This window comes from Lithobates pipiens, unplaced genomic scaffold (genome assembly GCF_037356315.1).
Source record: "Lithobates pipiens isolate NorthernLeopardFrog02 unplaced genomic scaffold, aLitPip1_a1.2 Scaffold_25, whole genome shotgun sequence".
In the NCBI taxonomy this organism is placed as follows: domain Eukaryota; kingdom Metazoa; phylum Chordata; class Amphibia; order Anura; family Ranidae; genus Lithobates; species Lithobates pipiens.
Genome location: NW_027507787.1, coordinates 56,515,091 through 56,543,045, shown reverse-complemented (window position 1 = coordinate 56,543,045; position 27,955 = coordinate 56,515,091). Strand labels below are relative to the sequence as shown.

The 27,955-nt window shown below is 41.0% G+C and overlaps 1 protein-coding gene across 2 annotated transcripts in view; it reads left to right on the top strand.

The window, feature by feature from the left end:
- The window catches only part of LOC143930290 (transmembrane protein 150A-like), a 236,192-nt gene that overhangs the window by 90,304 nt on the left and 117,933 nt on the right, over nucleotides 1-27,955 (top strand). For both annotated transcript variants that reach the window (XM_077454485.1, XM_077454484.1), the window contains one exon: nucleotides 19,510-19,581. In XM_077454485.1, coding sequence (XP_077310611.1) covers nucleotides 19,510-19,581 — 72 coding nt within the window. The remainder of the gene's footprint in view (nucleotides 1-19,509; nucleotides 19,582-27,955) is intronic.

Here is a 27,955-nt window from a genome sequence, read left to right as displayed (position 1 = left end):
CCATCCACCAAATCCCCCCAATTCAAGTGCCCCCCCAAAAGAAAATCACTCCTCCTAGCACAAATTCTCTACCCCTAAAATTGCCGCCCCCCCCCCCCCTTCCAGCACAAAGTGCCTCAATCATCCCTCCTAGCACAAATCATCTTCCCCCATTCCTACTCCTACTACATTTTAGCATACCCCCCCCCCCCCCCCAAATTGTCTCCTAAAACAATACTTATTCCCTCCCCCATTTTCCATGTGGTGCTCCCCCCCCACTTCACATGATACCACAGTGCCCAGGGCGGCCGCCCCTCCTGCCCACCCCTTGTCCCGGCCCTGCCTCAATGGGATCTTTCCCTTCCTTCTGTAAAACTACTATAGTGGCTTCCGTCATCGAAGGAGACAAACTCCCCCTCTCAGCTGCCCAGCTTAATGTCGTTAGGAGTTCTGGGAGCAAAACCTCCCCAAAAATATTTATACATTTCCGGTGGCAACCCACCAGGGCCAGAAGATTTACAATTGGACATGCCAGCTACTGCTTGAGTCAGTTCCTCCAAAGCTATTGGGGAATCGAGCATATTCCTGTCGCTCTCCGAAAGAGTGGGCAGTTCTATTTTCCCCAAAAACCTATCCATCTCTCCGCAGTCTGCTCCCTGTCTTGACTTGTACAATTCCCTGTAAAACTCAGAGAATGTATCTATAATCAACCCAGGTTCAGATGTAATTCTCCGCCTGGAGTCCTAATCAAGGATATACCCGAAGAGGGGGAATTGGTTCTCGCTAGGAGCACCAATAAGTGCCCCATTTTTTTCCCCTTCTCCAAAGGAGTTGTGTCTCTGGAAAGGTCTTATTTTTTGCATTCCTAGTTATAGCCTCTTTGTATTCCTGCTACTTATCAAGCCATATCTTTTGCTTCTCTGGAGTTGAATCTATCACATACTGTCTTTCTGACTCTGACACCTAATTCTTATATTTTCCTCCCATACCTTAGATTTATTCTTGATTTTTGCAACTTGTTCTATTAGCAACCCCCTAAGGAATGCTTTGAGGGTGTCCCCTTCATTAGTTTCCACAAACTCTTCTTAATCTCACCGTTTATTTCTTCTGGGTTTTAGTTCCAACCATAGTGGAGTTATTGTCCACCTTGTCGGAATACTTCTATTATTTAAGTTTACGGTAATGACTATACTCCCCTCGGCCAGTACTCTATATTTTTTTATTTTTTATTATTAACTGAAAAGAGTCATGAATACCACTGCCATGTCTATACGGGAGAGTGTATGGTGTGTGCCAGAAAAGCAAGAATAAGGCCGACTACTTCGATTCCTAGCTCTCAATAAATGCCGCCAACCCACTTCCTCCAAAAATGTACTCAAATGGCCCTCCACTGGCCTATCTGTCCGAACCCCGGGTGGAAATCTATCCTGGCTGCTATTAAGACTGCATGCAATCCCCCATGACTATTACTGGAGTATCTGCCCTATCCTCTACAAATTTTAGTAACCAAAATAAGATCTCAAGTTTAAACGGGGGGGGGGGGGGGGGGGGGGATACACATTTGCAAGAATATATGGTTTGTTCTCTATCAGACAATCCAAAAAAATATAAAAAGAGGGAATCGCAGGGACCATGACTAAAAATGATTTGCCCGCTACCACCCATCCCCCTATAAGTCCCCTTTTATTGTCTTCCAGCCATTTTGTAGCCCCTCTAACTGTATAAAAAAATAGGTTGTGCCTAAGGGTGTTGTACGTAGGCGAGCTAGATAAAGTATTGCATATATGATCTTATGGCTCCGCAGACTGCGCTTGACTTCTATGAATTCTGCCCTGCATTTTTGTAAGTCAGGCGAGTAATCTGGATATAAAGAAATCCTTACTCCGTTGTAGAAGATTTTCCTAATTTCTCTATCTTTCTGCATCAGGGCCACCTTGTCCTTGTAATTGAGCATTTTCATTATTACTGATCTGGGGCGTCCTCCTCGTGAAGGTGTTCAAATTGTCACCCTATGAGCTCTCTCAATCACAAAAGAATGTGAACATGTCTCTGCCCCAAGTATTTCCTTAAGCCATTTTTCCATAAACTCTATAGGGTGGGTACCCTCACTCCATTCTGGTAAACCCACCACCCTCACGTTGTTCCTGCGAAGCCTATTTTCCGTTTCATCTATTTTAACTTTATAGGTGTCCAGTTGCTCTTGCATGGTTTTAAACTCCTGCTTCATTGGATATAAGCTATCCTCCACCTGGCTTAAACTCGCCTCCCAATGTGGTTGTCATTTCTACTTTTTTTTTTTTTTTTTTTAATTCTTGACTCATTAAAGATAGCTCTTCATTAATGTCTTTTAATTGGTCGCACAAACTACTTGGCAAACTATTACAAACATTGACTGCATACAGTATATCTTTTAATGTTTAAACCTACATTTAAGCTGGGAGCGTTTACAGCCACATTTCCTTTGGTAGCCCGCTCTGGGGGGGTTTTTACTTAGTTTTTGCAGTAGGAGGTGCCACCGACATTTGGCCCTGGCTCCTTCTATCTCCAGTACCACCTGTCTGGGATTTTGCCTGGACTTGCTGGTTAATCTTAGCTGGCGATTGCGTAGGAGTATGCGCGTACCTCTCTAATTCGGCCGTACTCACTTTTAGAGGTCGACCGATATATCGGCCGGCCGATATATCGGCCGATATTTGCCGTTTTTTAAATAATCGGCATCGGCCGATTTGTGCTGATAAAAAGCCGATTTAGAACTACAGCGGGACTTAGACTGTCTTCTATACAGAAGTCATTTCAAAGTTGACTGAGTCGTCATAGCAACCCTTTCCTCCACTCTGGGCAGGCTGCCAAGAAAAGAACTAAATGATACAATGTTTACACTTGAATGAATTAGGTCATCTCTGTGTGTAGAAGTTCTCAGTTTAACCATTTAAAGACAAAATCTTTTCTGACACTTGTTGCTTACAAGTAAAAATCCTGTGTTTTCTGCCAGAAAATCACTTAGACCCCGCAAAAATGATATATATATTTTTTAGCAGAGATCCTAGGGAATAAAATAGCGGTTGTTGCAATATTTTATGTCACACGGCATTTGCACAGAGGTCTTTCAAATGCATTTTTTTGGGAAAAAAATACACCATTTAAAAAATAAAAATAAAATAAAAACAGTAAAGTTAGCCCATTTTTTTTTTTGTCCAAAAGTTTTGACTACCTGTTTTTATTTAATATATATATATATATATATATTTTTTTTTATCTAAATCATACATACAAGTAAACTGATTGGAGGTTTGTTTTGTTTAATAAATGTTTAAGTGTAAGAAATTTTCTGTATCACTAATGAAGGCCGCTTTCACACTGGAGCGGGCAGGCGTTGATGGTAAAACGCAAGTTTTAGCGGCTCTTTACCATCATTTTAGCGGTGCTATTTGGCTGCTAGTGGGGCACATATAACCCAGCTAGCGGCCAAGGAAGAGGTTAAATGAGCCCATGAAGCACCGCTGCCAAATCGCATTGCATGCACTCCGGCAGTGATGCCCATTCATATCAATGGGCAGGAGTGGTGGAGGAGCGGTATACACCACTCCAAACGTGCTGCTTGCAGGACTTCTTTTTAAGATCCTGCCAGCGCATCGCCTCAGTGTGAAAGCACTCTGTCTTTCACACAGACTGCAGGGGAGCCATTTTACAGGCACTTTACAGGCGCTATTTTTAGCCCAAAAGCGCCTTAAAACGCCCCAGTGGGAAAGGTGTGTTAGATCAAGGGGGATTAAAAATAAATAAATAAAATAAAATCGGCCTAACATATCGGCCCAAAAAAATCGGCATCATATATCGGCTATCGGCCGCCATGATTTCTAAATATCGGCATCGGCATCGGCCAGAGAAAAACCCATATCGGTCGACCTCTACTCACTTTTGTGAGATGCTGTGTAAATTTTACCTATTTTTAATCTGCTCCAGTCAAGTAATGCCTCAGCTTCGGCTCCCATGTGTCATAGAGAGGCTGCTGCAGGCGAGAGGAGGGAGTGCTTACAGTGGCTGGGCCAAAAGAGCCTATGGGTGATGTTACAGCTCCAGAGTTCCCAGTCACAAACTATATGCCCTGTGATGGGGAGCCTGCTACCTGCGGTGGGGAGGGGGGGGGGGTTACTCTTCTGAATACCATTAAAAATGGCCTTAATGAGATGTGCTGAAAATATAGAGGGCCTATCGGGGTGCAGCAAGGACACAAAGTGTTGGATTCCTGCAAAATATGTCTCATTGGTGTTGTGAGAAAATGTAATTTGTAAGTGGCAGTAGGCCATGAAAACAAGTAGGTATTGAATGTTGTAACAATCAAGCTTGGGGTACAGAGATTGGAATGACTTGAAAGTATTCCAGGCTTTTGTTATAAGGCTCTTTTCACACTGGGGCGGTGGGTTCATCGGCGGTAAAGGACCACTATTTTTAGTGGCGCTTTACCGTCAATTTTGAGGGGTGATTTTTACCTCCGCTAGCAGCCGAGAGAGGATTAAAACCACCGCAAAGCGCTGCTGCAGCGCTATGCCGGTGGTATAGCCATGCTGCCCCATTGATTTCAATGGGCAGGAGTGGTGTCTACACCGCTCCATCACTGCTCCAAAGATGCTGCTTGTAGGAGTTGTTATTTTTTTAATTTTTTTTATTTACATCCTGCAAGCGCACTGCTCCAGTGTGAAAGCACTCGGGCTTTCACACTGGAGAGACAGGCACAGCGCTATTTTTAGCGCTGTAGCGCCTCTAAAGCACTTCAGTGTGAAAGGGGTCTAAGCCTTTCTTGTGTTGGCTGATAATGACCTGTTGATCACTGCTACTGTGCCAGGCCAATGAGTATCTAATCCATCTTTAAGACTGAGAAGTGCTGGGATGGGGTGGCACAGGCATCCATGTCTGGGGCCTGCTGGAAAACGGGATAGAGCATCTGCAGCTGTATTGTCTACACCATTGATGAACCTAGAGGTGAATATGGAATTTGAACTGGAGGGACAGCCAAATGAGCCTGCGTACAAAAGACATGATTAACAAACATGACCTACCTTTTGTTAATGATTTTGAAGGTAGCCCGATTGTCTGTGGAGAAAACGACAGTGTTACCTGTCCATAGGTGACCCCACACCTGCTCTGCAGACACTATAGGGTAAATATCAAACAATGCTGATGTTTGCGCAAACCTGGGAATTGCCAGACTTTGGCCATGGTCCTGCTAGCCAGTGAGTGCCAAAAATTGCTGCATAGCCTTTGTTGGCTGCAGCATCAGTAATAACCTGAGGAGATAACAGACACTGCAGGGATGAACATGGTGAATGCCGTTCCAGTGCTGGAGGCACTCGTCAGACATATGTAAATCTGATAAAGCCATGGAATCTAGTTTGACCCCTAGAATCAGTTGGGGGGGGGGGGGCAGAGGGGCAATGGGCAACAGTGCCAACTACTGAGAAATTAAGACCCACCTTGGGGAATGATCCTCATGGCAAAGTTTAGCATACATGACGGTGATTACAATACATTCCTGGAACAGGCTTGGGAGATCGTAAACGCTTTGATACGGTCTCTGATTCTTGCTAACTTGTCTGCAGGCAGATTAGCCTGCATGGACTGAATGTCTAATGTGATCCCAAGGAAATTAAGGGCAGTAGCCGGGCCTTCAATCTTCTTAACTGCCAGTGGGATGTTAAGTGCAGAAAAAACGGTCTGTTTTTTGCACTTATAACACTTATAAGATCAGTGGAGGCTTGTTTAGAACTTCCAATAAGGAGGTAATTGTCTAGATAGTGGATGACTTCCTGACTGAGTTATTTTATGCTTGAGAATCCAACTAAGTGCCTGTGTGAAAGTATCAAACAGCCAAGGGCTGCTTTTGGACCATGAAGGTAAATTTGGTAGCAAAACAGACCTCTCCACTTGATCCCATGCCACTGCCAAAGGGAAGGCAGAATGGGGAGAAGCTTGAACGCATCCGATATGTCGGCCTTAGACAGCCAAGCGTTCCTACCAATACTGATAATGTGTTATATTGCCTGATCACCTGATGCATATTTGAGTGAAAATTCCTCAGATGGGTTCAAGGAATTCAGACTAGGTACGTGAGAAAATCAAGGGACTGATGTAAAAACTATTTCCCCTTTAACCAGGCCAAGGGGGTTAACTCTCCAATTATGGAAAGATGTTGTTGAGAATGGCCCTATGATAAAACCCTTTGGTCTGGAGTAGCAAATCCATTGCCTCTGTCTGTGAATCACCAAAGTTTCTACCTTTTTATTAAAAAAAAAAAAAAAAATATATATATATATATATATATATATCTTAAAAAAAAAATGTAGAACGGGGGGTTCCGTATTGGGGCAATGGTAGGTAGTGTGTGTGTGGATGACTGGCATGTCGCACAAACTGGCGACCTTAGCCCAGCAAATTGCTGACAACCGCTGTCTGTTGCTCCAATCTGTTACTACCTGGTATTGAACAAAAATGGCTGCGGCCTTGGCGGAATCAGTCGACCCCCACCCCGTATTTCTGACCCAATTCCACTACTGCGTAAAGGTAGAGCTCAAGCTCCTCCCTCTGTCAGCTTACAGAGAAAATTACATCCCTGAATATACTGAAGGCAAGAACAAAATTTGGGATGGAAAGTTTACGGTTAAGCCTGTGGTTCCTGGTCTTGACTACCACGGAGACCTCACCGCAAGCATATGACTTGTCAACTACATCATGGGCAGCTATTAAAAGGGAAGCCAAATTTATGTCTTTTCCATCAAGAATATCTTTCTTGATTTTTCCCGGGAATGAAATGTGCTGGGGTAACTGAGTACTGGCGCCTTTACCTGAGACTAAAGGGACGGGGCTTGAAACCAAGGGGGTCCTAGAAACTGCTGAGCTCCTGGGAATGGTGTGGCCTCTGGGGCTGGGCCTTTATGGTTTTCCAAGACCTTGACCCTGGCTTGTAGCGCCTAACTGGAGGTTGCCAGTGAGCTCAGGGTGGAGTGAATTTTGTGAGAGGGATGAAGTTACCATATGTTAGGGTGTCTTGCTCAGCACTGGACCCTGGTGCACTGGGGAATAAAAGTCTGAAAAGTTCAGCTTTGCAAGCGAAAAGCCGGGTACAAGATATCCCCTGTGCTGCAGTTCAGGGAGGGTGTGCTACTATGTTCTGAACCCCTGGCCGCAGAAGGAGTGGTGGAGGCAAAATCTTCAATATTCGCTGCCTGTGACATGACCTATAACTGAGAACAAAACTGTTGCTAGCCTATATTCATAAAATATGTATATTTCCTATTTATTTTTTCTCAAGAGTGAATGTGGTTCTACAAGTGGACTCCATATGGTGATGTGGGTTAGTTAACAAAATTCATGTTGTGTAGGACTGAAAACATGTCCATCTTATGACATTGATAGAGGCGTAGCAGGCAAATTAAAAGCGCAAACTCAGGCCTTGGATACCTGAAAAAATGTTGGGTAAGAGATATGAGGGTTATGTCGTGACTTATGTGTAATTGATGCAGAGGCTTGCCACCGCAGAAGTCATTTGAAGAACGATCGCCTAAATTCTTTAGTACCCATAAACATGATTGGTAACAACTGTAGCAGTGTAACGCTGTGAGATGTAATCAGTTATATATGTAAAAATAACTTTTGCCACGTAGGTGATGACAAACGAAATTGGTCAACATATTATACCAACCTGTATTGACTGAACCGAAAATTGAGCCTTATGAGTCCTGTTGATATGTAGAAATAAGAACTATAGAAAAGGAACATAAGAAAACAAGGGGCTACCACCTAGTCAATGTATGTGAAGACCTGCCCGCAGTCTTTAAAAAAAAAAAAAAAAAAAAGTGAAAGAAATGGCTATTCTGATATTAATCAGAGTAACGTGTTATTTTCTGGCATGTCATGGCTCCCTTATAAGGTGAACTGCAAAAGCAACAACTCAATAAAACTAATATAAAACATCACCAAACCAACCCATGTGTATGTTTTATACCACAATGTGAACTGTAATCAATGGAAATTCACAAAATCATGCGTATTTAATCTAATCAAGCTTATATACACCAACATACACTGTAACCTAACTGCTATATATTGTATGACATGAGAAATATGCAAAAATCCTGTATACTGATGTTTTAAAACAACCCTCGTCATCAGACGAAATGTAAGTACTGAGATAATCAAGTAAAAACAAAAAACGGGTACGCATATTCGTCAACTTAATGTATGCGTGAGATGCAGATAGGAAAGGTACAAATCTTGTACTGAAATCGTACGAATATCGAAATCGTGACACGGTTAACCAGTATTGACGTGTACATTTCACAAAAATTACTCATTTAGAATGAAAAAGGCAGGTATTAAGAAATCCATACGAAAAACATTTATCATGTCCTGCTGATACTGAAACGCAACCCAGGAAAATTACCAGAATCTGAACTATTAGATGGCAGCTACTCTTGAAACGAATTCAGTGATCAACTCTGAACAATCAAATCTTTTTGTAGAAACTCATACAAACTTCTGCGGTATTGGAAAACCTTGTGGCAATGTTGGCGTCCTGACTTCAAGAACCGGAAACGGAAACATTGACGGAATGAGTGGATTGAGGGCAGGAATTGATAGGGCAAGACTCTTACAAATTTTGGCTTTACACACAAATATATAAAATGTGTGTATGTAAAATATATATTTGTGTGTGTGTGTGTGTGTGTGTATAGAATGAAAGGTAAGATATTTTGAAATAATTAAATCTAGTTATTGTATGTACATTTGATGCTTATTGAGAATAGCAACTATAAAATTATTATTGAGCCTATTAATACAAAGTAAACGAGTGAAAGTTTGAACAGTATTGTGACGAAAGAAAAAAAAACAAGTGTGTTTTTTGGTATGGATGTCCTGTTCCAAAAAGTAAGGTATTCTATAACTAGTAGTGGCAGCACTTCGAGTTTTTACTTCAATCTGATTTTATTTTAGGCCAGTGACTCGGTATTGAGCTAGACGCAGAGGTCTCAAACTGGTGACCCTCCAGCTGTTTAAAAACTACAACTCCCATGAGGCTTTGCAAGGCAGACAGTTACAAGCATGACTCCCTCAGGCAGACTTGTAGTTCCGCAACAGCTGGAGGGCCACCAGTTTGAGACCCCTGAGCTAGAGACTGGAAATCGGCCCTCCTTTTCTTTGGTTTCCGTTAAAGAATAAATGTGCTTTTTTTATTTTTATTTTTTTATTTTTTTTTTCCTTTCAAAAGTGCATTTTGCACCTTCCCCTGACTTAAAGTGGTTCTAAAGCCTAATGTTCCATCAGCTTTAGGCGCATCCGCCTACTATTCTGAGCCCTCATTCGATCCAGTGCTGTACACATCTGCAGATAGTCTCTCCCTTCCGGGTCTCACTGGCTTTGGGGCTTCCTGTGCTGTCAAGCAAAGCCAGTAAAGGGGGGGGCGGATCCGAGTCCTTTGGTCTTTGTCAATGACAGAAGCGGGGCTCAGGAGCTTCTTCCCATGGGAACACTGGACAGAGGAGGGGCCAGGCACGTGGGCAGGGAACCCAAGCATAGGAGGCTCTTGTCAATTCTATTGCACACAGCAGGAAAGTATAGACATGTGGTGGTCGGTTTTTTTTTTTTTTTTTTTTTGTGTTTTATCTTTTTACAATCTCTCTTTAACCTGACTTTATGCCCCCTTCCCTACCTTTTTACAGATTCAGGGGCACTGGTTCCACTGTTTACATCCAGCGAAGCAAGTCTTCTTTAGTCCTCGCATGCCTGCACACAGGGTCGTTTTTAAGGCAGGACAATATGGGCAGCTGCCCTGAGCCCTGTCGTGGTTGTGGAGCCCAAAGCAGGAGCCTCATACTTGCCAACTATCCTGGTTTAAATTCTCTTGTACCTCAAAGTTTTAGTCCCATGCTGTGTCCCGATATCTCAGTGTGAAGTTGTTACTAATGCTTCCCAGCTCTGCCCTACTGCCTTGTACATATGACTCCCCTGCAGACCCCGTGGTTGCATGTAAATAGCGGCTGCATTGTTAGGTAAATAGAGGTGGCATTCATATTTAACCACTTACAGACCGCATCATTTTGCTGGCTTAAGACCAGACCACTTTTTGCGATTCGGCACTGCGTCGCTTTAACTGACAATTGCACGGTTGTGCGACGTGGCTCCCAAAATAGAGCTTTCTTTTGGTGGTATTTGATCACCGCTGCGTTTTTTATTTTTTGCGCTATAAACGGAGACACAATTTTGAGAAAACCGCATTATTTCTTACTTTTTTGTTATAATATTCCCCAAAAATATATAAAAAAACATATTTTTTCCCTCAATTTAGGCCGATACATATTCTACATATTTTTGGTAAAAAAAGGCAATAAGCGGTTATTGATTGGTTTGCGCAAAGTTATAGCGTTTACAATATAGGGGATAGTTTTATGGCACATCGGACATTTTTGACACATTTTTGCGACCATTGTCATTTTAAACAGCAATCAGTGCTATACAAATGCAGTGATTCCTGTGTAACCGACACTGGCAGTGAAGGGGTTAACCAGGGGTGGCAGTGTAGGGGTTAAGTGTTCCTAGGGGCGTGTTACTAACTGGGGGGGCGGGGGCTGGGCTTTGTTTTAGTGGACACCGATCTCTCCTCCAATCACATGGAGCGGAGATCAGCGTCACAGGTGCTAGGCAGAACGGGGAGATGCTGTTTACAACGGCATCTCCCCGTTCAGCCGCGCTGTGAGACGATTGCGGTTATGCCTGCGGTGATATAGTCCGCAGGACCCGCGACCGGACTCACGGGGGTCCCGACCGACACGCGAGCCGGCGGCGGTGCGCTCGCAATGGCAGGGCGGCATTTTTAAAATTGGACGTACCTTACGCCAATATGCCTGCCCGTGCCATTCTGCCGACGTACATCGGCGTGCGCCAGTTGGGAAGTGGATATATTATGCCCCCCCCAGTGGTCATATCCACCATCCGCTCTGCTGAATGCTTGAATGTTGTCCACAGGAGGTGAAGGGGCATGTTTGAAAGTCCTGCCTGCAGTTGTGATCACCACCATCAGCCTTTTCTGCGAGGATAAGCAAATTGGAGGGGGTGAATGGGAGAGTAGTGTGGGTTGTGCAGAGGTAGGCAGATGAGGAATTTGTTTGGGGTGCACAGGTGAGCAAGGAGGGGATGTATAGAAGTAAGGAAGGTGGGTGCAAAGATGAGGGGGGGCAGGTGGAGTTAAGGGAAGGGGGGTTGGAGTGGAGAGGGTGGGGGACGTTTGGGGTGCAAAGGTTAGCAGGGGTTTTAGGATTCAGATGTACTGACAGGGTGGGTATAGATGTAGGGCGACCCATTAATTTCAGTGGACTGCTGTATGCACTAGAAATGTAAAAAGCACAAAATGTCACATTATCATAGAATTTTGGTGCATGTGAAAATGCACTTGTCAGCAGATGCGTGAGGGCGTCATTAACAACTGCTGTGTATTTGCTAAGGGGCAGCACATTTCTGTGGTGTCAGGAAAGTGATTTTGCATGCATTCTCAAAATACACAATATGAACGCAGGCTAAATGTCTGTTACATTTGGTGGTCACTGTAAATCTTCTCATTACACTGGTTGTTACTGTCAATGCTACTATTACATATTTTTTTATTTTTTTTTTTTACCAACTACCAATATAATTTTGCAATTGTAGTCAGGAGCCAGTTTTTTTTTTTTTTTTATTAACCTTAGAGGTGGAACATGTTTTACAAATTGTGTATATTTCTCGAAATAAAGGTTTTCACTTCATATCTGGCTTTGTTCATGTGCCTCATGCAAAGTCCCAACCCTTCTCTCTTTGCAACAAATAGGGATGGCGGCACCTGGTTATTACAGGTACTTCATTCAAAGTCCCAACTTCTCTTCCTTTATCAGATAATTATTTAGTAACATTCCAGTTTATGACCGTGAGTGTCTGGTTTGACCCTTTCCTATTGGCAAACTACTGCTTTCTGGCATCAAACATCTGTTTCCCAGGTTTGCAAGGCTTCCACCTGGTCGTCTGTTCACACATTCTCCCACGTTCTACCAGGTGGATGTTTTGGACTCGCCTGATGCCGTCTTCGGCCGTCAGATTCTTCAAGTGGCTCTTGGACGCTGTCCCCAGTTTTTCTGTTGCTTTTTCTTGGTCCTGTTTACCATTTTTTCGCTTTGTTGTACACTCCTTTCAGGCGTTTTTTGGACATCTTGAAGGTTAAAGACAACTTGTGTTCCACAATGGCCAAAAAAGAAAATAGGATCTCTTGTACTCGTCAGGAAATGTATTTTCTTGAAGTCCATTGAGGGACCCAGATTCTACACCTTCACACCACCACAAGACAGAAATAAAACCGCTGATTAAACTGTTTCCAAATGAAAGCTCAAGATAGAAATGTTAAATGTTGTCAAATCCTTAATCAAGCATAAAAAATGTTTTCTCTATTTTTAATTTACATTGCTTAATACTTCATATGTGCACTGTGTGCTTCATTCAAGGTATACCTCTGGTGATAACTGTCAGTTGGCAGTGTGCTTCCCCCCCCCCCCCCCCCCATGTGGCTGGTGTCATAACTAGTCACGTGTATCATCACGACAATTACAAATCTAAATGGAGGCCAAGATGTTGCCATCCTAGCTATTCCTTGGTTTAGTTCCTCTTTAAAGTGGAACATTTAGTCAGAAAATGAAGTGCTGCTAGATCACTTCAGGCTGGCCCCTTTTGCGTGTATAGCTTTGAAAAACATTAAAAATAAGTTACTTATAGGCTACTTTCACACTGTGGTGTTGGGGGCGTTGGCAGTAAAGCTCCTCTATTTGAACAAGCACAATGATTAATAACCCCCGCACATATCCTGGGCTCCTCTTGCCCATCTGTGACCTGGGACAGGCATGGCGCGTGATGCTGGGTATAGAATTGGGGGGGGGGGGGGATAGTAGACACACGTCTGCTCTCCTCCCCTTCAAGTGATGTCATTTACATGTCCCCGTTGACCATTTCCCCTGGATGTTTCATTAAGGAGAACCCGGCACCAAAAAAACATATTCCCTATTGGATGGGGGGGAGGAGAGAGTTAAGTAAAAAAAAAAAAAGTATGTAAAAGCCACCCCCCCCCCCCCCCCCCCAAATACATACATATATGCATGTACAAACATGCAGGAGGCTTGTGCCTGAAAACATTGATTGTGATAAATGTTACATATTGCTGCGCACGCTGGAATGAGAGCAATAATTCTAGCAGCAGACCTTTCGTAACACTAAACTGATGACCTATAGGGGTTTTTTTAAGTGTTGCCTATAGAAAATATAGGGTACTGACATGTTAAGATTTGGTATCTATTTACTCGGTGCACAGTAATATCGTCTGGCATAAAAAATTGGAACTACTGTTTTTCTCTAGGTTGGCTCCTAACTTTTTTAGCTGGCTCAGATTCTAAGCAAATTTGTCAAGCCTGCGTTTGACGGTTTGGTTGGGAACTCAAGCAAATGTGGCAGTTCCATTCCTAGAATGCCAGGGTTGCTGTTTTTTTTTTTTAAACTGTTAAATCGATGGGTTTAGTTCAGCTTTATGATTTTATTGCTTTTCAGGTGCTCTGGGCTTTAGCAAAATGGCAGCCTCCTAAAGCTGCACGATTCTGGCCAAAATGAGAATCACATTTTTTTTTTTTTTTGCTTGGAATAAAAAGATCATGATTCTAGCAATGTCAAATATTTCACATTATCCCCAAAAAAGGGGGGCTAACTTTACTATTTTTTTTTTTATTCATTAAAGTAATTAAAAAAAATTGCATTTGAAAGAGCACTGCACAAATACAGTGTGACATAAAATATTGCAACAACCACCATTTTATTCTCTAGGGCAGCCTTTCATCAACCTTTTTCAACACAAAGGAACCCTTGAAACAGTTCTCTGGGGAGGGGGGGGGGGGGGTTCTAAGTCATTTTCTAGCAACAAAAAAAAGCTGATTTTTAACTTGAAACCAACAAATGTCAGAAAAATGTTTAGTGTTTACGTGGTAAAACTTTTTTCACTTACACACAGTCTGTTCCATTGACAGATTGTTACAATTTTTATACTTCAGTTCAACTGATAAAGAATGTGTTGATACTTGGCAGACTGCCCAGTTTTTCTCTTCCTTTCTTTTGATGGCTGTGGCTTTAGAAGAGTAGAGAGAATTCTTTGCATAGAAAGAATTGTGAAACACTTTATTCAAGATCACGATAACGATTCTTGACTATTGTGCAGCTCTACAGCCTCCTGCAATAAGAAACAGGAGCAATGCTGGAGGCAATTTACAGCACACACTAATTATGGTAGCATAATTAGTAATGTCGAATGTATGTTGCTTGCTAAAGAGCATGTTTTTTTTTTTTTTTTTTTTTTTTTTTTTTTTTTTAACCCAAGTTATGGGTAAAGTTCTGCTTTAATCCAATTTCATTTTACAAAATAACTGATGCAAATAACTGTTGGCTATCATCCATGCCCATTTGAGATGAATCAGAAAAATCTGCTTTAAATCTAAGCTTAATTTTTCTTTTTGTACTTAATGGGTTTCTAAAATGGAAACTTCACATGTGGATATGTTTCCCAAAGTTCCTAGGAAAGCTGACTAATGCATTTTATGTTTCCTGCATTCCTTCCTATTATGAGAGTTCAGAAAACCTATCATCCCCACTCACTTCACGTTAAATAGTCTGGTTGAAAAAAGACACAAGTCCATCTAGTTCAAACCATTAAAAAGGCGGAAAAAATATATATATGTGTGTGTGTGTGTGTGTGTGTGTGTGTGTAGATGTAGATAGAGAACCCTACTGAGAAAATCGGATGTTCTGTGGCTCAGCTTTACCTATAAATGTTAATATTCAGCTCCTGACAGAGTCTATTCCACATTATCACAGCTCTAACTGTGAAGAAGCTTTTTCATATTTGGAGATTAAATCTCCTTTCCTCAAAGTGAACAACTATACACAAAGTTCACTATTTTGGACCACTTGTGTATTTATATATGTTGATCATAACCCCTTACATTCCTCTCTTCTCAAGGTAATAATTTCAATTCCTCTAATCTTTCCTCATAGCTGAGCTCCTCCATGCCTCTTATCAGTTTGGTTGCCCTTCTCTCCGTTTCCCTAATATCCTTTTTGTGAATTGGTGCCTAATGATTTGTACAAGGGCACAATGATGTCTTTCTGTCTGTCAATACCTCTCGATACAAGGCGATTTTGATTTATTTGGAAACCGTTGCTTGCCATTGCATGCTATTATTAAACCTATGATCTACCAGAATAACCAAATCCTAGTATGATACATGCATATTTTTATCCCCCAAGTGCATAACTTTACATTTATCAACATTTAAACCTTATTTGCTCCATAGTTGCCCAATTAAACAGTGCGTTGAGGTCAGCTTGTAAGATGGAGACCTCATGTAAGGACGTTATTTGACTGCATAGCTTGATGTCATCTGCAAAGAATAAAATGGTACTTTTAATCCCAGACCCAATATAATCAGAAGATTTAATGTGCTTATCTTTGTAATGTATTTCACATAAATGTTTTTATCTTGTATAAAAAAAATATATATTTTTACACAAACTATGTTTTTATAGGAAAATAATTTTTTTCTTTTTGTGTGCCAAGTGTGCACACTGGTGTATATTCAAAGTCCCAAAATACTCATTCTTTTTGCTACTATATCGAGATGATACCCTAGTGTTCACACACTTTAGCTTTCTTGCACTTTTCCCCCAAAAACAAACTTGAAACGTATATTAAAAAGTAATGGTCCCAAAACTGAACCTTGGGGTACACCACGATTAACATTAGACCATTCAGAGAATGAATCGTTAACCACTACTCCTCTGAATTCAGACTTTTAGCCAGTTTTCCATTGATTTACAAACTGATTTTTACACCATGTGTGGGGAACTGTGTGAAATGCTTGTGCAAAATCCAAGTATATCACGTCCACAACCACCCCTCTGTCCAAGGTTTTATCCCCTCTGTCCAGGGTTTTATCCCCTCTGTCCAAGGTTTTAACTGCCTCCTAAAAAAGAATTCAGGTTTGTCTGATGACTTCTTTCTTTAATGAATCCCTAAAAAATAGAAACAATGGCTTTGAAATTAGAGCTCAATTCTTTTAGGATTCTTGGGTGGATGCCATGTGGTCCTGGAGCATTATTCACCTTTATGCTGTCTAAATATTTCTGGACCAAATCAATTTTGAGCCATTGTGGATAATTTGTCAATACCACCCCCATGCTCCTTTTGTATGCACGGAGCTGAAGAAGGTATTTAATAAATGTGCCTTCTCTTTGTCCCTAGTCACCTACTCTAAATTATTTTGTAAAGAGCCAACATGCTCAGACCTGACCTTTTTTACTATTAAATATATTTGCATTTCCTTGGCCTTGATTTCTATTTTACATATTGTTATATTCTTTGCAATATCAAAAAATAGTGTTCCCTCATTCTTACATTTTTTTAAAGTTATTTTCTTATTTATAGCTTTTCTAACTTTGTCTGTGAGCCACATAGGTTTTATTTATAGCATTTTAAGCTTCTTGCCCATGGAAATATGCTTTGCAGTGAGTTTGTATACAGTCTTTTTGAAAAATTCCCTTTTCTGTTCTATCGATGCCAATATTCCCTCCCAGTCTAAGTTTTTTGGAGAGCAGCCCTAATCCCTGGAAAATTTGCTCTCTAAGTTAAGTGTTTATTTTTATATTTCCGAATCATATGAAAAATACCACTTTCGAAGCGATTGTAAGTTAATCTAATTGTTAGTACACAACTTTTAAGAGCTGATCATGACCATTCATCTGATATTATCCGATGGGACATGCATGAAACTTTTTCTCATATGATACAAGATTGTACGGTTTTCTTTTAATCAGTACAGTAGTTTGAAAATACACTACAACACATTACATCACTCCCGCATTTTTATTTTGTTGTACAAGAACTTGCATCACTTTAGTAAACCCCAAAAAGGACGATATGTTGTACGATTTTCGGATCGTGTTTGTAGGGGCTACCGCGAACATTAAATGAAATCCTGTTATGATTACTGCTACCCAGATGTTCTTTTATGTGTACATTACTAATAAGCTCTGCATGGTTTGAGATTACCAGGTCCAACAGAGCATCATTCATAGTCGGGGCCTCTATGAGCTGGACCATAAAATTGTCTTGTAATAAGTTTATACATTTTTGCCCCTTTTTTTTTTTTTTTTTTTAAGTGTAAGGTCACCCTAATACAATACTAAAATCTCAACATCTACAGGCATCCACGATCTAAGACTGACCTATCTAGGAAGAAATTGCTATACATACCTTTTTGAAGCCAATTTGGTCTGGTCTTCAGCAGTGGAAGCTCTGCAGAGGAGACAGCCGACAAGGGCTGGGAAAGGAATGTCAGGTGACATCACCCATAGTTACTATGAGGCTTCCGTTGTCCTGTGCTTGTTCTGCACCCACCTCCACAGTGAAGCCGCAGCTGACAGCTAAGCGTGGGACCAGGCTGGAGCAGCTTCAAAAAGGGTATGTATTAGTTTTTTTTTTTTACAGGGCTAGATAGGTTAGTCTTAGATCATGGATGCCTGTAGATTTAGAGATTTTAGTGTTGGGGTGGACTTATACTTTAACAGTTCGTGCAGTGTCCTTACTCCAGTCAATCTTCAGGTAGATAAAATCCTCCATTATCATTCTCCCAGCCTTTGCTGCTTTTTCACTCTTTGCAAGAAGCGGAGTCTCCACCACCTCATTATAATAATTTTTTATTTTTATTTTTTTAAATGAGTTGTATCGTTTTAAATTTTTTTTTTTTCCTTTTTAAACATACAAAACTAATAAACATGCTAAACGTACAAAACCAGTGTTTCCGGTTCCATGGTACATTTATATGCTTTCAAAAAAAAAAAAATATATATATATATATATATATATATATATATATATATATATATATATATATATATATATATATATATATATATATATATATATATTCGGATGCTGTAATGTCACATTGAAACTCTGCCAGACCTAACCTCTTTAATATTTTATTTTGGTTATTTTACTTAAGATTGTTTAACATGTTAAATTCTAATGTAAAATATAGTTGATAGACATTCTGCTTTGGGGCTTCTAAGTAATTTTTCCAACAAATTATGCCTTTTTAAGATGGCAAAAAAAAAAATTCCCGTCAAATGGTTAAGTAAGACTTTTGTAAAAAAAAAAAATGGGTTCATACTTTTTTTGAGCCTGTTGTGCTGAGTTCTAATGTAGGCTACCGACTTGATTTGAATAACTTGGCTGCAATACAGTAGTTATATAGTTTAAAAATTTACTATTTTTTGTTGTGGTTTTAGTCTAAAGTTGAGTTAAATATTTGCTGGCCAAAATTTTCTGTCATGAAGATTAACTATCATTTTGTCACTTATTTATTTTATGGTACTTCTCATAATGTCAAACTTTTAGCCTCTTATTTTTATGCTCATAGTTTTACTACTTCATGCAGTTAAGGTTTTAGTTTGGTGTTTCATTTAGTAAAAATTACTTTTCAAAACCTTTGCAGAGGGAGAGTAAATGGACTTCTAATAAGACCAACTCGATCAGTTGGATTGGTTGTAATATGTCAATGAATTCTTTAGTCACTAGAGTGTAAGTGCTGTTGGAACTTCTCTACCGCAAGAGAGAACGAGAAATTGGTGAAGTTGGAGACAGCCTAAAAGGCAAAATAAGCAGCTTATATCAGTTCCTGAACATACTACACAGACTGATAATCCATGTCCTGTGCATAGCACTCAAATTTGGGGTTTTTCTTATGCTGACTCAACAGGGCCATTGAAAACATCTTAATGTACTGAAACATTAGGGGGCCGTTTTTAGTGGCTAATACCAGGTAGTCATGGCAACCATACAATGTCTCTCATTTTCAAACTGGAACTAAACTTCTCCCATCTTTTTCAGCCAAGGAAGCTGCCATGTTGGCCTCTGTTTGATCTTCAACTGCCATGATTCTGCACATTATTATTATATACGATTTATATAGCGCCAACAGTTTATGCAGCACTTTACAGTGTATGGGGGGGGGGGGGGACAACGCAATTGCAGTACAGCTCAATACAAAAGGTACAGGAGGGCCCTGCTCATAGAGCTTACATTCTAAAGGGAGGGGTGGTGGTACAAAGGGTAATGGCTGCAGAGAATGATTTGATGGGGGTGGCTGTCTTAATCTGTTAACTTGTAATACCCATCCAAAATATCCAAACCTCCATCAACATCTGTGACTTTGTACATGGTCACTGCGGTTGGCAAGCAAGGTGAAGTCCCAGGAACTTTGCAAAATGAGTTACATAAAACCCAATAAAATTCAACCTTGGTCTGGAGTACCTGTTTCTCATGCTCTTTCCAATGAGCTGAGCTAAAGCTTAAGAGTCACGTTAGCAAATAAAAACTGTGCTTCCCTTTAGTTGCAAATCTCATAGTTGATATGCTTTTTATTGCAGGGTTTACAATCACACCTGTGACACGCTGAATGATGGGACCTGCTGCACTTTAGATCACATCCCGCTTGTGAGGTAAAATTCAATTATAGTTAAGTGTAATATTTATGATTGACGTGTTCATGTAAACCTCTTTTACCTTCATCTGTCTTGAAAAATGATCTTTTATTATTTCATCTTTGGTATTTCAGTAGGAGGTCTCAACACCCCCCCCCCCCCCCCCCCCCAAAAAAAAACGCAGCTTTGCCAAAGTCCTTCCATTGCAGGAGTGCATGTAAATATCACATGGTGTTGCAGCCTCTCACTAAGAGCGGAGCTTTAAATGGCACCCCTATGCACTAAAGAATGTGCAGTTTCCCGCACATGGAATTGCATGGCACCAAAGGACCATGCGGTTTCCGTGCAGCTGCTTTTAAAAAAAAAAAATGTGCAGGGGCCTTTTTCTAGCAAGAAACAGAGCAGCTTATTCAAATCTATAAGTGCCCATGCAAAGAGACACATCGATGTGAAAAATAGTGCTTCTGCAGTTGTCTTTTCACAACTTCTTGTCAAGAGAATTATTTTAGATATATCTGCTAGAAAACTCTGGAGCCTTTTTTAGGAAACTGGTGTTCAATGATCTTGTGACAATTTAATTGCAAACAGACTCATTACAAAATGTATTGGCTTCTGAGGGCATTTGGTTTTTACAGCGAATACATTTGGAAAATGTTCTGGATTTTACAAGTCCAAAGGATCAAATAGCGGTAGCCCCCTCATGCTGAACCCCCAGCAACTTAAAATGTGCATACATAATGTTTTCCAATTATCTTTGGTTTGATCTGCTGATGGCAAAGATCCTTTTCGCCCTTGTGTTTTTTGTTTTTTTTGTTTTTTTGAGTGGATCCTAAATGTTAAAGCTCTCTGCACCATGCTCTTGTGCTACCAGGGTAGGAGTGGATCATTGAGGTTCTGAGCTCACATAATAGTTAACGATAAGAGCAGTGGATCTGCATCACTGGATCAGTGAGTCTAGGGGACTGTGCCAGAGATCAGGCAAGTATAGCAACTAGAGCTACACTCACAAACTCCTCTACACTCTCGTTCCAGCCTCTTCCCCTCTGTATGCCAAGGTAGTCATAAATCCTGCATTAGATGTGAGGATCCTGAAGGGACCGTCTGCTGCCTTTCCCGGGCCCTCAGACCTAAATGAGCATTTAAACCTTGCAGTGCAGGGTCAGTAGAAGAGGGAATATGTGAACGATTTCAGAGGTCATCTATGTAGTATACCTGCTCTCCTGTTGAATGCCGTGGTTCCTTGTACTGTCTTGCTAGTTGAACACATCTGGGTAGTAGTAGTGTTTCAATATAAACAAAAATAATATAGCTGCGCGAATGGTGAAAAATGACGTGATGATAAATTCAAACGGCAGCTGTCCAGACACCTGACATACAGTAAATATATAAGAAAGTAGTGCAGCGTTAAATTCAAATGTATAAATTCAATCAAAAGTTCATAAGTGAAAAAGTTCATATGTGAAATCCCATGTGGGTATCCAAAAGTAGTTAATGCTTTTGCGCATATTCAGATGATTCAGATGATTCAGAATGAGAAAGAAGTCCCTCCAACCATGAGAGTGATGAAGGTAAGAATTTGTCACCAAAGTAATTGCAGCTGCACTTACCAGAGGATATGTGACCCCTAATAAGAGTGGTCAATTGTGCTTGATTTATAATATCCAAGCCAAAGGCTCAAGGTATCGCCTACAGCCACACCCATCATCGGATATGCGCCAAACAGTGACCGAGTCAGACCAAGAAATGAACTCTCAAAGACGACTCATTCCCAGTCTGACAAGGTACCTGCGGAGGGACAAAAAACACCCCTGGTTTTGCAAGCCGAACAAGCCTGCAAGCAAATCTGTTTCCGCATGAAGGTCCGCCCCCGCCCAACTCTCGAGTGGGAGGCCACCTTCGGTAGTTTGCAGTCTGATTGGCCACTCTCCTTTCTGACCAATGGGTCTGCAAACTGGTTTTGTCGGGCTACAAGATAGAATTTTTTAATTCTTGTCCGCCAAACAGATTTTTTTTTCTTTTTTTCCCTCCAACCTTCATCGTCTGCCGGCTCGTCTGGAGGCCCTGTCTGGGGCATTCTTAAGGTCAAGATGAAAGGTGCTGTGTCTGTCAATGAACTTCAGAGAAAAGGATTTTACGATGAGTCCAAAAATCCTATTTTCTAAGCCCCGGACTCCTGACTTGGACATACCGGGGCTTAGAACAGGAGATTGTCGTGGTCCAGGTCAGCGGGATCTGGGGGGGGGGAGGGGTCGAGGAGGTGGTCCCATGTAAGCTCACCTTACAGATTTTTCTGTAAAGGTGAACTTACACTTTAATTGTTTCAATATAACCTGTACAAGAGCTACTTACTGCGGGAAATGGTTAACATAAAGGCCTTATGCACAACAGGTGATTTGCCAACTCCCTTAGAAGTCTTTTTCTCCTGGCAGCAGCGTTTTGGCAGAAAAAAACAAACCACCTGGCACTTATAAAAGCATGTAAGGTGTTTTTGATGCTTTTTCAGAAGTGTCAAGAGCTTGGGTAATAATTCATTCCATCGGCCAGAATAATAACATATTCTGGTAATTGACACGAGTTTGCGCACAAGTGTTGGACGCGCCTAGTGTTAACGCACATTTAAACACATTTACACACATTTAGAAGCATCAAGAGTTTTATTTTCTGCCAAAACCCTGCTGATCTTGGAGGCACTGGCAGTGGGGTTTTTTTTTTTTCTGCCTCTAAACTCCTCTAACTGCCTGTGTGCGCATGGACACATGTTAACATGCAGGGGTGTTTAGAGGCAGGGGAAAAAAAAGCCAGACTCCCCTAGGAGCAGCTGAAAAAGCATTCAGTGTTCATGAAGCCAAATTCTAAACACTTGTATGAACTGGCATAAATTGGAACTAAAGAGAACAGTGCAGCAGGTGAGTGTGTATTACTTTTTTTGCATACTTCCACAATTATTGGAAACAAAAAATATATAAATATATTTGTTTCCAGTACTAGTAATCTCCCGCCTTGTCCAGTTCCAGGTGACCGCTAACCTCTTTGCCCCTTTTGAAAGGTAATTTCAGGTTTTGTTAGGCTCTGGTAGCCTATGGCTGTGCGATAATAAGCAGACTATAAAAACAAAACCTGTATGGCAGTCGGTTAGGTGCCTGTTTAAACCTGTGTTTGTTAGTTTAATTTATTTATGCCTACCTGAACACTAACACACTTGTGTAAAATATGTACATCCTGGCTTGCAGAGCATAAATGAGCATGCTGCTGAATATGTAGACTTGCACAGGCAGTCAGTTTCCTCCAACCCTCCCTAATGTTCTGTATTGGTCTTTTTACCAAGTGGTGCTCCTCTGCTTCCACACACCTGTCCATCCTGGAGATGCGAGATTTATACCAATAAGTAGCATCTTTATTTTTTTTTTATTTTTTTTTTTTTTTTTATTTTTTACTGTGTAACTAATCTTTCATGTTCTAACTCCATTTCTGCAAGAGATGAAAGTATAAAATGTGCTTGGTGTCTGACATCCTAGTTGGAAACCAGTAAGGTCGTCATCTGTCTTTGGTATATTTTGCCAATTTTTTCAATATTCAGATACAACTATGCAAGTTTGTGTTGTGTGAACTTGCATTTTTATGCCCATGGAGGAGAGAAACTGACTTTAGAAAAACAGCATAGGCCAAGAAAATCTATCCTAGACAAGTCAGTCAAGTCAGCAACTATAGGTTATGCTCATAGAAATATCTCGTAACATTAGAGCTGCACGATTCTGGATAAAATGAGAATCACAATTTTAATTTTTTTTGCTTAGATTAGAATAAAGATCACGATTCTCAGTGTAACATCTTTCACATTATACAAAAAAATTGGGCTAACTTTAATGTTTAGTTTTTTTTTTTTTTTTTTTTTTTATATATTCATTGAAATGTATATTTCCCAAAAAATTGCATTTGAAAGACCGCTGCACAAATAGTGTGACATAAAATAATGCCGCGACTGCCATTTTATTCTCGAAGGTCTCTGCAAAAAAAAAAATGTGTAAGGCTGACCAGGGCGTAGCCTGTAATTGTGGGAGGAGTTTGAGGGCTATTTAACCTTCCTCTGTTCAGGGTCGGCGTTTCTTGGTTGACGTGGCCGGTGCACGTCACTTCTGGCCTCCTTACAGAGCGGCGGCCAGCTGCAGCAATGATGTCGGCTCCTCTCCTGGGCACCTTCGGGGGACCGCCTGCCGTTCCCCTCCTTTCATCCCTGGGTTCCGTCATATCATGGGGGCCCCAGCCCGTCCTCCCTTTCAGCACCATGTTCCATCCAGCATCGTGGGGGCCGCCCCACCCACTTCTTCCGGTGCTCATGCCGGGGGGAGGGCGTCCGTCCATCCTCCACCCACCTGCTTTCCTCAGGGCTCCATCTGGCATTAGTGTGCCACCCGCCTGCGATGTGTTTCTGCCATGGCATTTCTGCCCCAGGATTTCGGTCATTGCATTTCTGCTTCAGCGTTCAGTTTCCGCATTTCTGTCATAGCATTACTGTCCTTGGGTTTCTGCCTCAGTGTTCAGTCTCAGCATTTCTTTTATAGCATTCAGCCTCGGTATTTCAGCCTTAGCGTTTCTCAGAGGGGGCCGTTTTTCAGTCATGGGATACTCCGGTAGCTGTTTTCATCTTTGTTGGTTGTCATGTCTCATCGTATCTTTGTTCATGTTTGTACCTGGGTCAGTTAGCTAGGGCTCACATTTCAGGATCTGTCACGTCTACCGATCCATATGGATTGTTGGCCACAATCTTCTCGCCCGTATACCGTACGTCATATGACGCATGATCATTTACCACACTTGTACGACTACCCACCACGGTCTGTGGGTGCACTAGCTCTGAGTTTTTTTTTGTTTTTGTTACCTTTCTCTGTGCTGCAGGTTACTCGGGCTCACTTGGTACTTACACAATGGTGGGGGGAGGTGGGTCCATTATCAGGTTTCATTTACATGCAGTGGTTTTGACATTTCTGCTCATGTTCATACTTGGGTAGGCACAAAGGGGCATTGTTGTTCTCATGTCTGATTGTCTGTCATTTCTCTAGTTTGTGTTCTCAGGTTCAACCATGCTTGCAGTCCCTTCCATCAGTCCTGAGCCTTGTTAGGGCTAGTTTATTGGTGCAGATGTCGTTTTGCCACTGGGCTCACCCTTGTGTCGGAAGCAGTTGTCTATTTTCTTTCAGTTGACGTCCTGTTGCATAGAGGCCCTGGTTACCGCCCAGAGATTTATCTCTCTATACTCTCAGGGTGTGCTGAGCCACGTCCCCTTGACGGTCCTTAAACGGTAGGTTTGGGCAAACTTCGTCATGATTCTGGATTCCACTCTCGGCTCTCATCGCTTGTCTAGGATGTTGCCTGGAAAACTGCTCAGGGACGTCAGTCTAGTAATCTCTTCCGATCCCCAGCCTGTTCCAGGTAGGGGGGGCTTCAGTCACTTTGGGTATGACTATCATGCCATGCAACTTATTTCCCTGGGTTGGAGTCTGGCCCTACTCCTTCAGTTCAGATTTCACACTCGGTTGTCAGGTCACAGGCTGAAGCATGATCCAAACGAATCGGGTGGGACCAGTGTTCTGTGTCATTTCACTGAGCTACTTCACTGGTGTCCGTTTTGTAGTATTTCGATCTCCTAGGTCATCATTTTGCAGGGGCTTCTCGGGCCAGCCCTTGCTCACTTTCCTCCACGTATCCTCTCATTCACATGCAATTCATTCTCATGTCTGGGTTGTCTTGTGCATCAGGCTCAATCCAATCTTTCACGGGACGTTTAGTTTGTTCTGGGTAGCTTCACAGTTTCTAAGGGGGTTCCTTCTCAAAACCAAGTCAGGAGTCGGTGGGTCTCCTGTCATAGCGGATACTTACTGTTGCCATCCAGGCACACAATACTCGACTTGATGAATTTAAAAATAACAGTACTGGTGCGCACAAACCTCGCCAGTTAATTGCTAATCTTATAATTCTAGAAAGCCGCTCATATGCACAAAAGTGAAAAAGGGGGGGTAATGTGGCGCTACCTAAATATAAGTGGATTCCATAATCATTATGAATCTTAGAAAAATGATATTAAATATTCAAAAAAGTGTATAAGGAAAAATATAAATATATAATATACCTATTAAATAAACAATTTCATGTATAAAAACTAAATATATAAAGTGCAATAGCGTTCCCAAAGAATGTGCAATGGTGCAAATAACAAACATGCACAAAGGTCAGATAAATTCCATAAACATATAAAGACCTTAAAATCACTTGTAGTGTGTTGCTCCAATCAAGTGCAAAGTGCAAGAAATAAATCCAATATATAATCTTCATAAAGTGCAAATAGGTCCCAAAGTTCAAATAGTACTACAGCCCATTTCTTATAGAGCGTGATCTGGTCCCTTGGGACCTTGTATAGAGGTGAGAGGCTGGGGGAAACAATGGGTGCACTCTGAGCACTGAAGTGTGGATCATCGGTGGATTTTCACTTGATAGGATTGTTGTTCACACTGCATGGCTAACATTTGAACTTTGGGACCTATTTGCACTTTATGAAGATTATATATTGGATTTATTTCTTGCACTTTGCACTTGATTGGAGCAACACACTACAAGTGATTTTAAGGTCTTTATATGTTTATGGAATTTATCTGACCTTCTTTTTATACATGAAATTGTTTTATTGGTATATTATATATTTATATTTTTTCCTTATACACTTTTTGAATATTTTATGTGATTTTTCTGAGATTCATAATGATTATGGAATCCACTTATATTTAGGTAGCGCCACATTACCCCCCCTTTTTCTTCCACTTGATGGATTGTTACCGTCCCTCCTTCACCTAAATCTGTGTCTTTTTTTTTTTTTTTTTTTTTTTTACCCCTTTTCAGGCATACTGACCAGCTAGGCCATGGCACGTCTCAGGCCTTGGTTCTCAGGAGTATCACATTTCTCACTTGAAGACTGACTACAAATATAATTGATATATTTTGGGGGTTCTAGGTAATTTCCTAGCAAAAAATTCAGTTTTTAACTTGTAAGCAACAATTGTCAGAAAAAGGCTTGGTATTTAAGTGATTAAAGCAGGCTTTCTTTTTTTTTTTTTTTTTTTTTTTTTTTTTTTTTTTTTACTCTCATCAACAAATTGTGGCAAGCTTTACGCCCTTGTTACTTTAGTTCCCTTCTACTTATCGCCACCATTTTGCCTGTTGGCAGTGCTACTTTCACATCACATGCAATCCTTTTCCTTCTTTTCTTTTTCTTTTTAACATTTTCCTCTATTTTATTCTTTATTTATTTTATTAGAACTTCGAAAAAGTAAAAATATTGCAAAAATATACTTCCTATTCCATTTCCTTGTATATCCCCATCCCTCCCCTCTCTCTCTCCGTCTCTCTCTCTCGCTCCCCCTCTCACCTCCCCTCGGGACCACTCATTCTGAGATATTCCCTTGTTTTCTTGAACTCCAACCATTTTCCCCATTTACTATAATAAATTTCCACTTGGTCTCCTCTTCTAGATATTGATTCCTCCATTGATCTTAACCACTCTATTTTACCTAACCATTCCCTCATGGATGGGGGTTCGGCAGTGCCCCAACTCTTTGGGATCAGGCTTTTTGCAGCAATCAATAAGTGAGGGATCAATGAGTTTTTGTATTCCCCTATTGTTTTGTCAGTATCATGGAACAGACATGTCCAAGGATCCTTCTTTACCTGTTCCCCTGTTATCCGAAAGATGTTTCCTATTTTCTCCCAATATGGGCCAATCTTTCCACACTCCCACCAGATATGTGCAAAAGTTCCCACCTTATCACATCCCCTCCAGCATAGTGCTGATATGTCCACCCTTCTCGTATGCGCTCTTTGTGGGACAATATACCATCTTGCCATTAATTTAAATGACATCTCCGCTGACATATTGTCCTTCGATATTGTACCTACTATTCTTAAGATCTTCTTTCTACGTTCCTCATCTCCCAGAGTGCCCAACTCTTCTTCCCATTTTTTCAGGAATAGTGGTTCCCCTGGTTCGTTTTCCTCCTCTAGAATTTTATAAATTTTGGACAAACTTTTTTTTATTTTTTTATTTTATTTTTTTTTTTTTATTTTTTTTTTTTTTTGCAGCTCAGGTCTGAAAGCATTCTCTCCATAGGTCTGAGATCTCCTTCCCCACGGAGTGGCCGAGGTAGCACCTGAACAAAATGTTTAATTTGTGCATATCTCCAACTATCTAATTTCCTGCATCCCCATCTTTGTCTTATTTCTCCTAAAGTGCAAAATCTGTCCCCATTCATCACATCTTTCAACAAAATATCATCCTTTTTTACCCATCTAGTGAAATAAACATATTATTCCTTCCCTGGTTTAAAAAAACTTGTGTCAAATAAAGAAA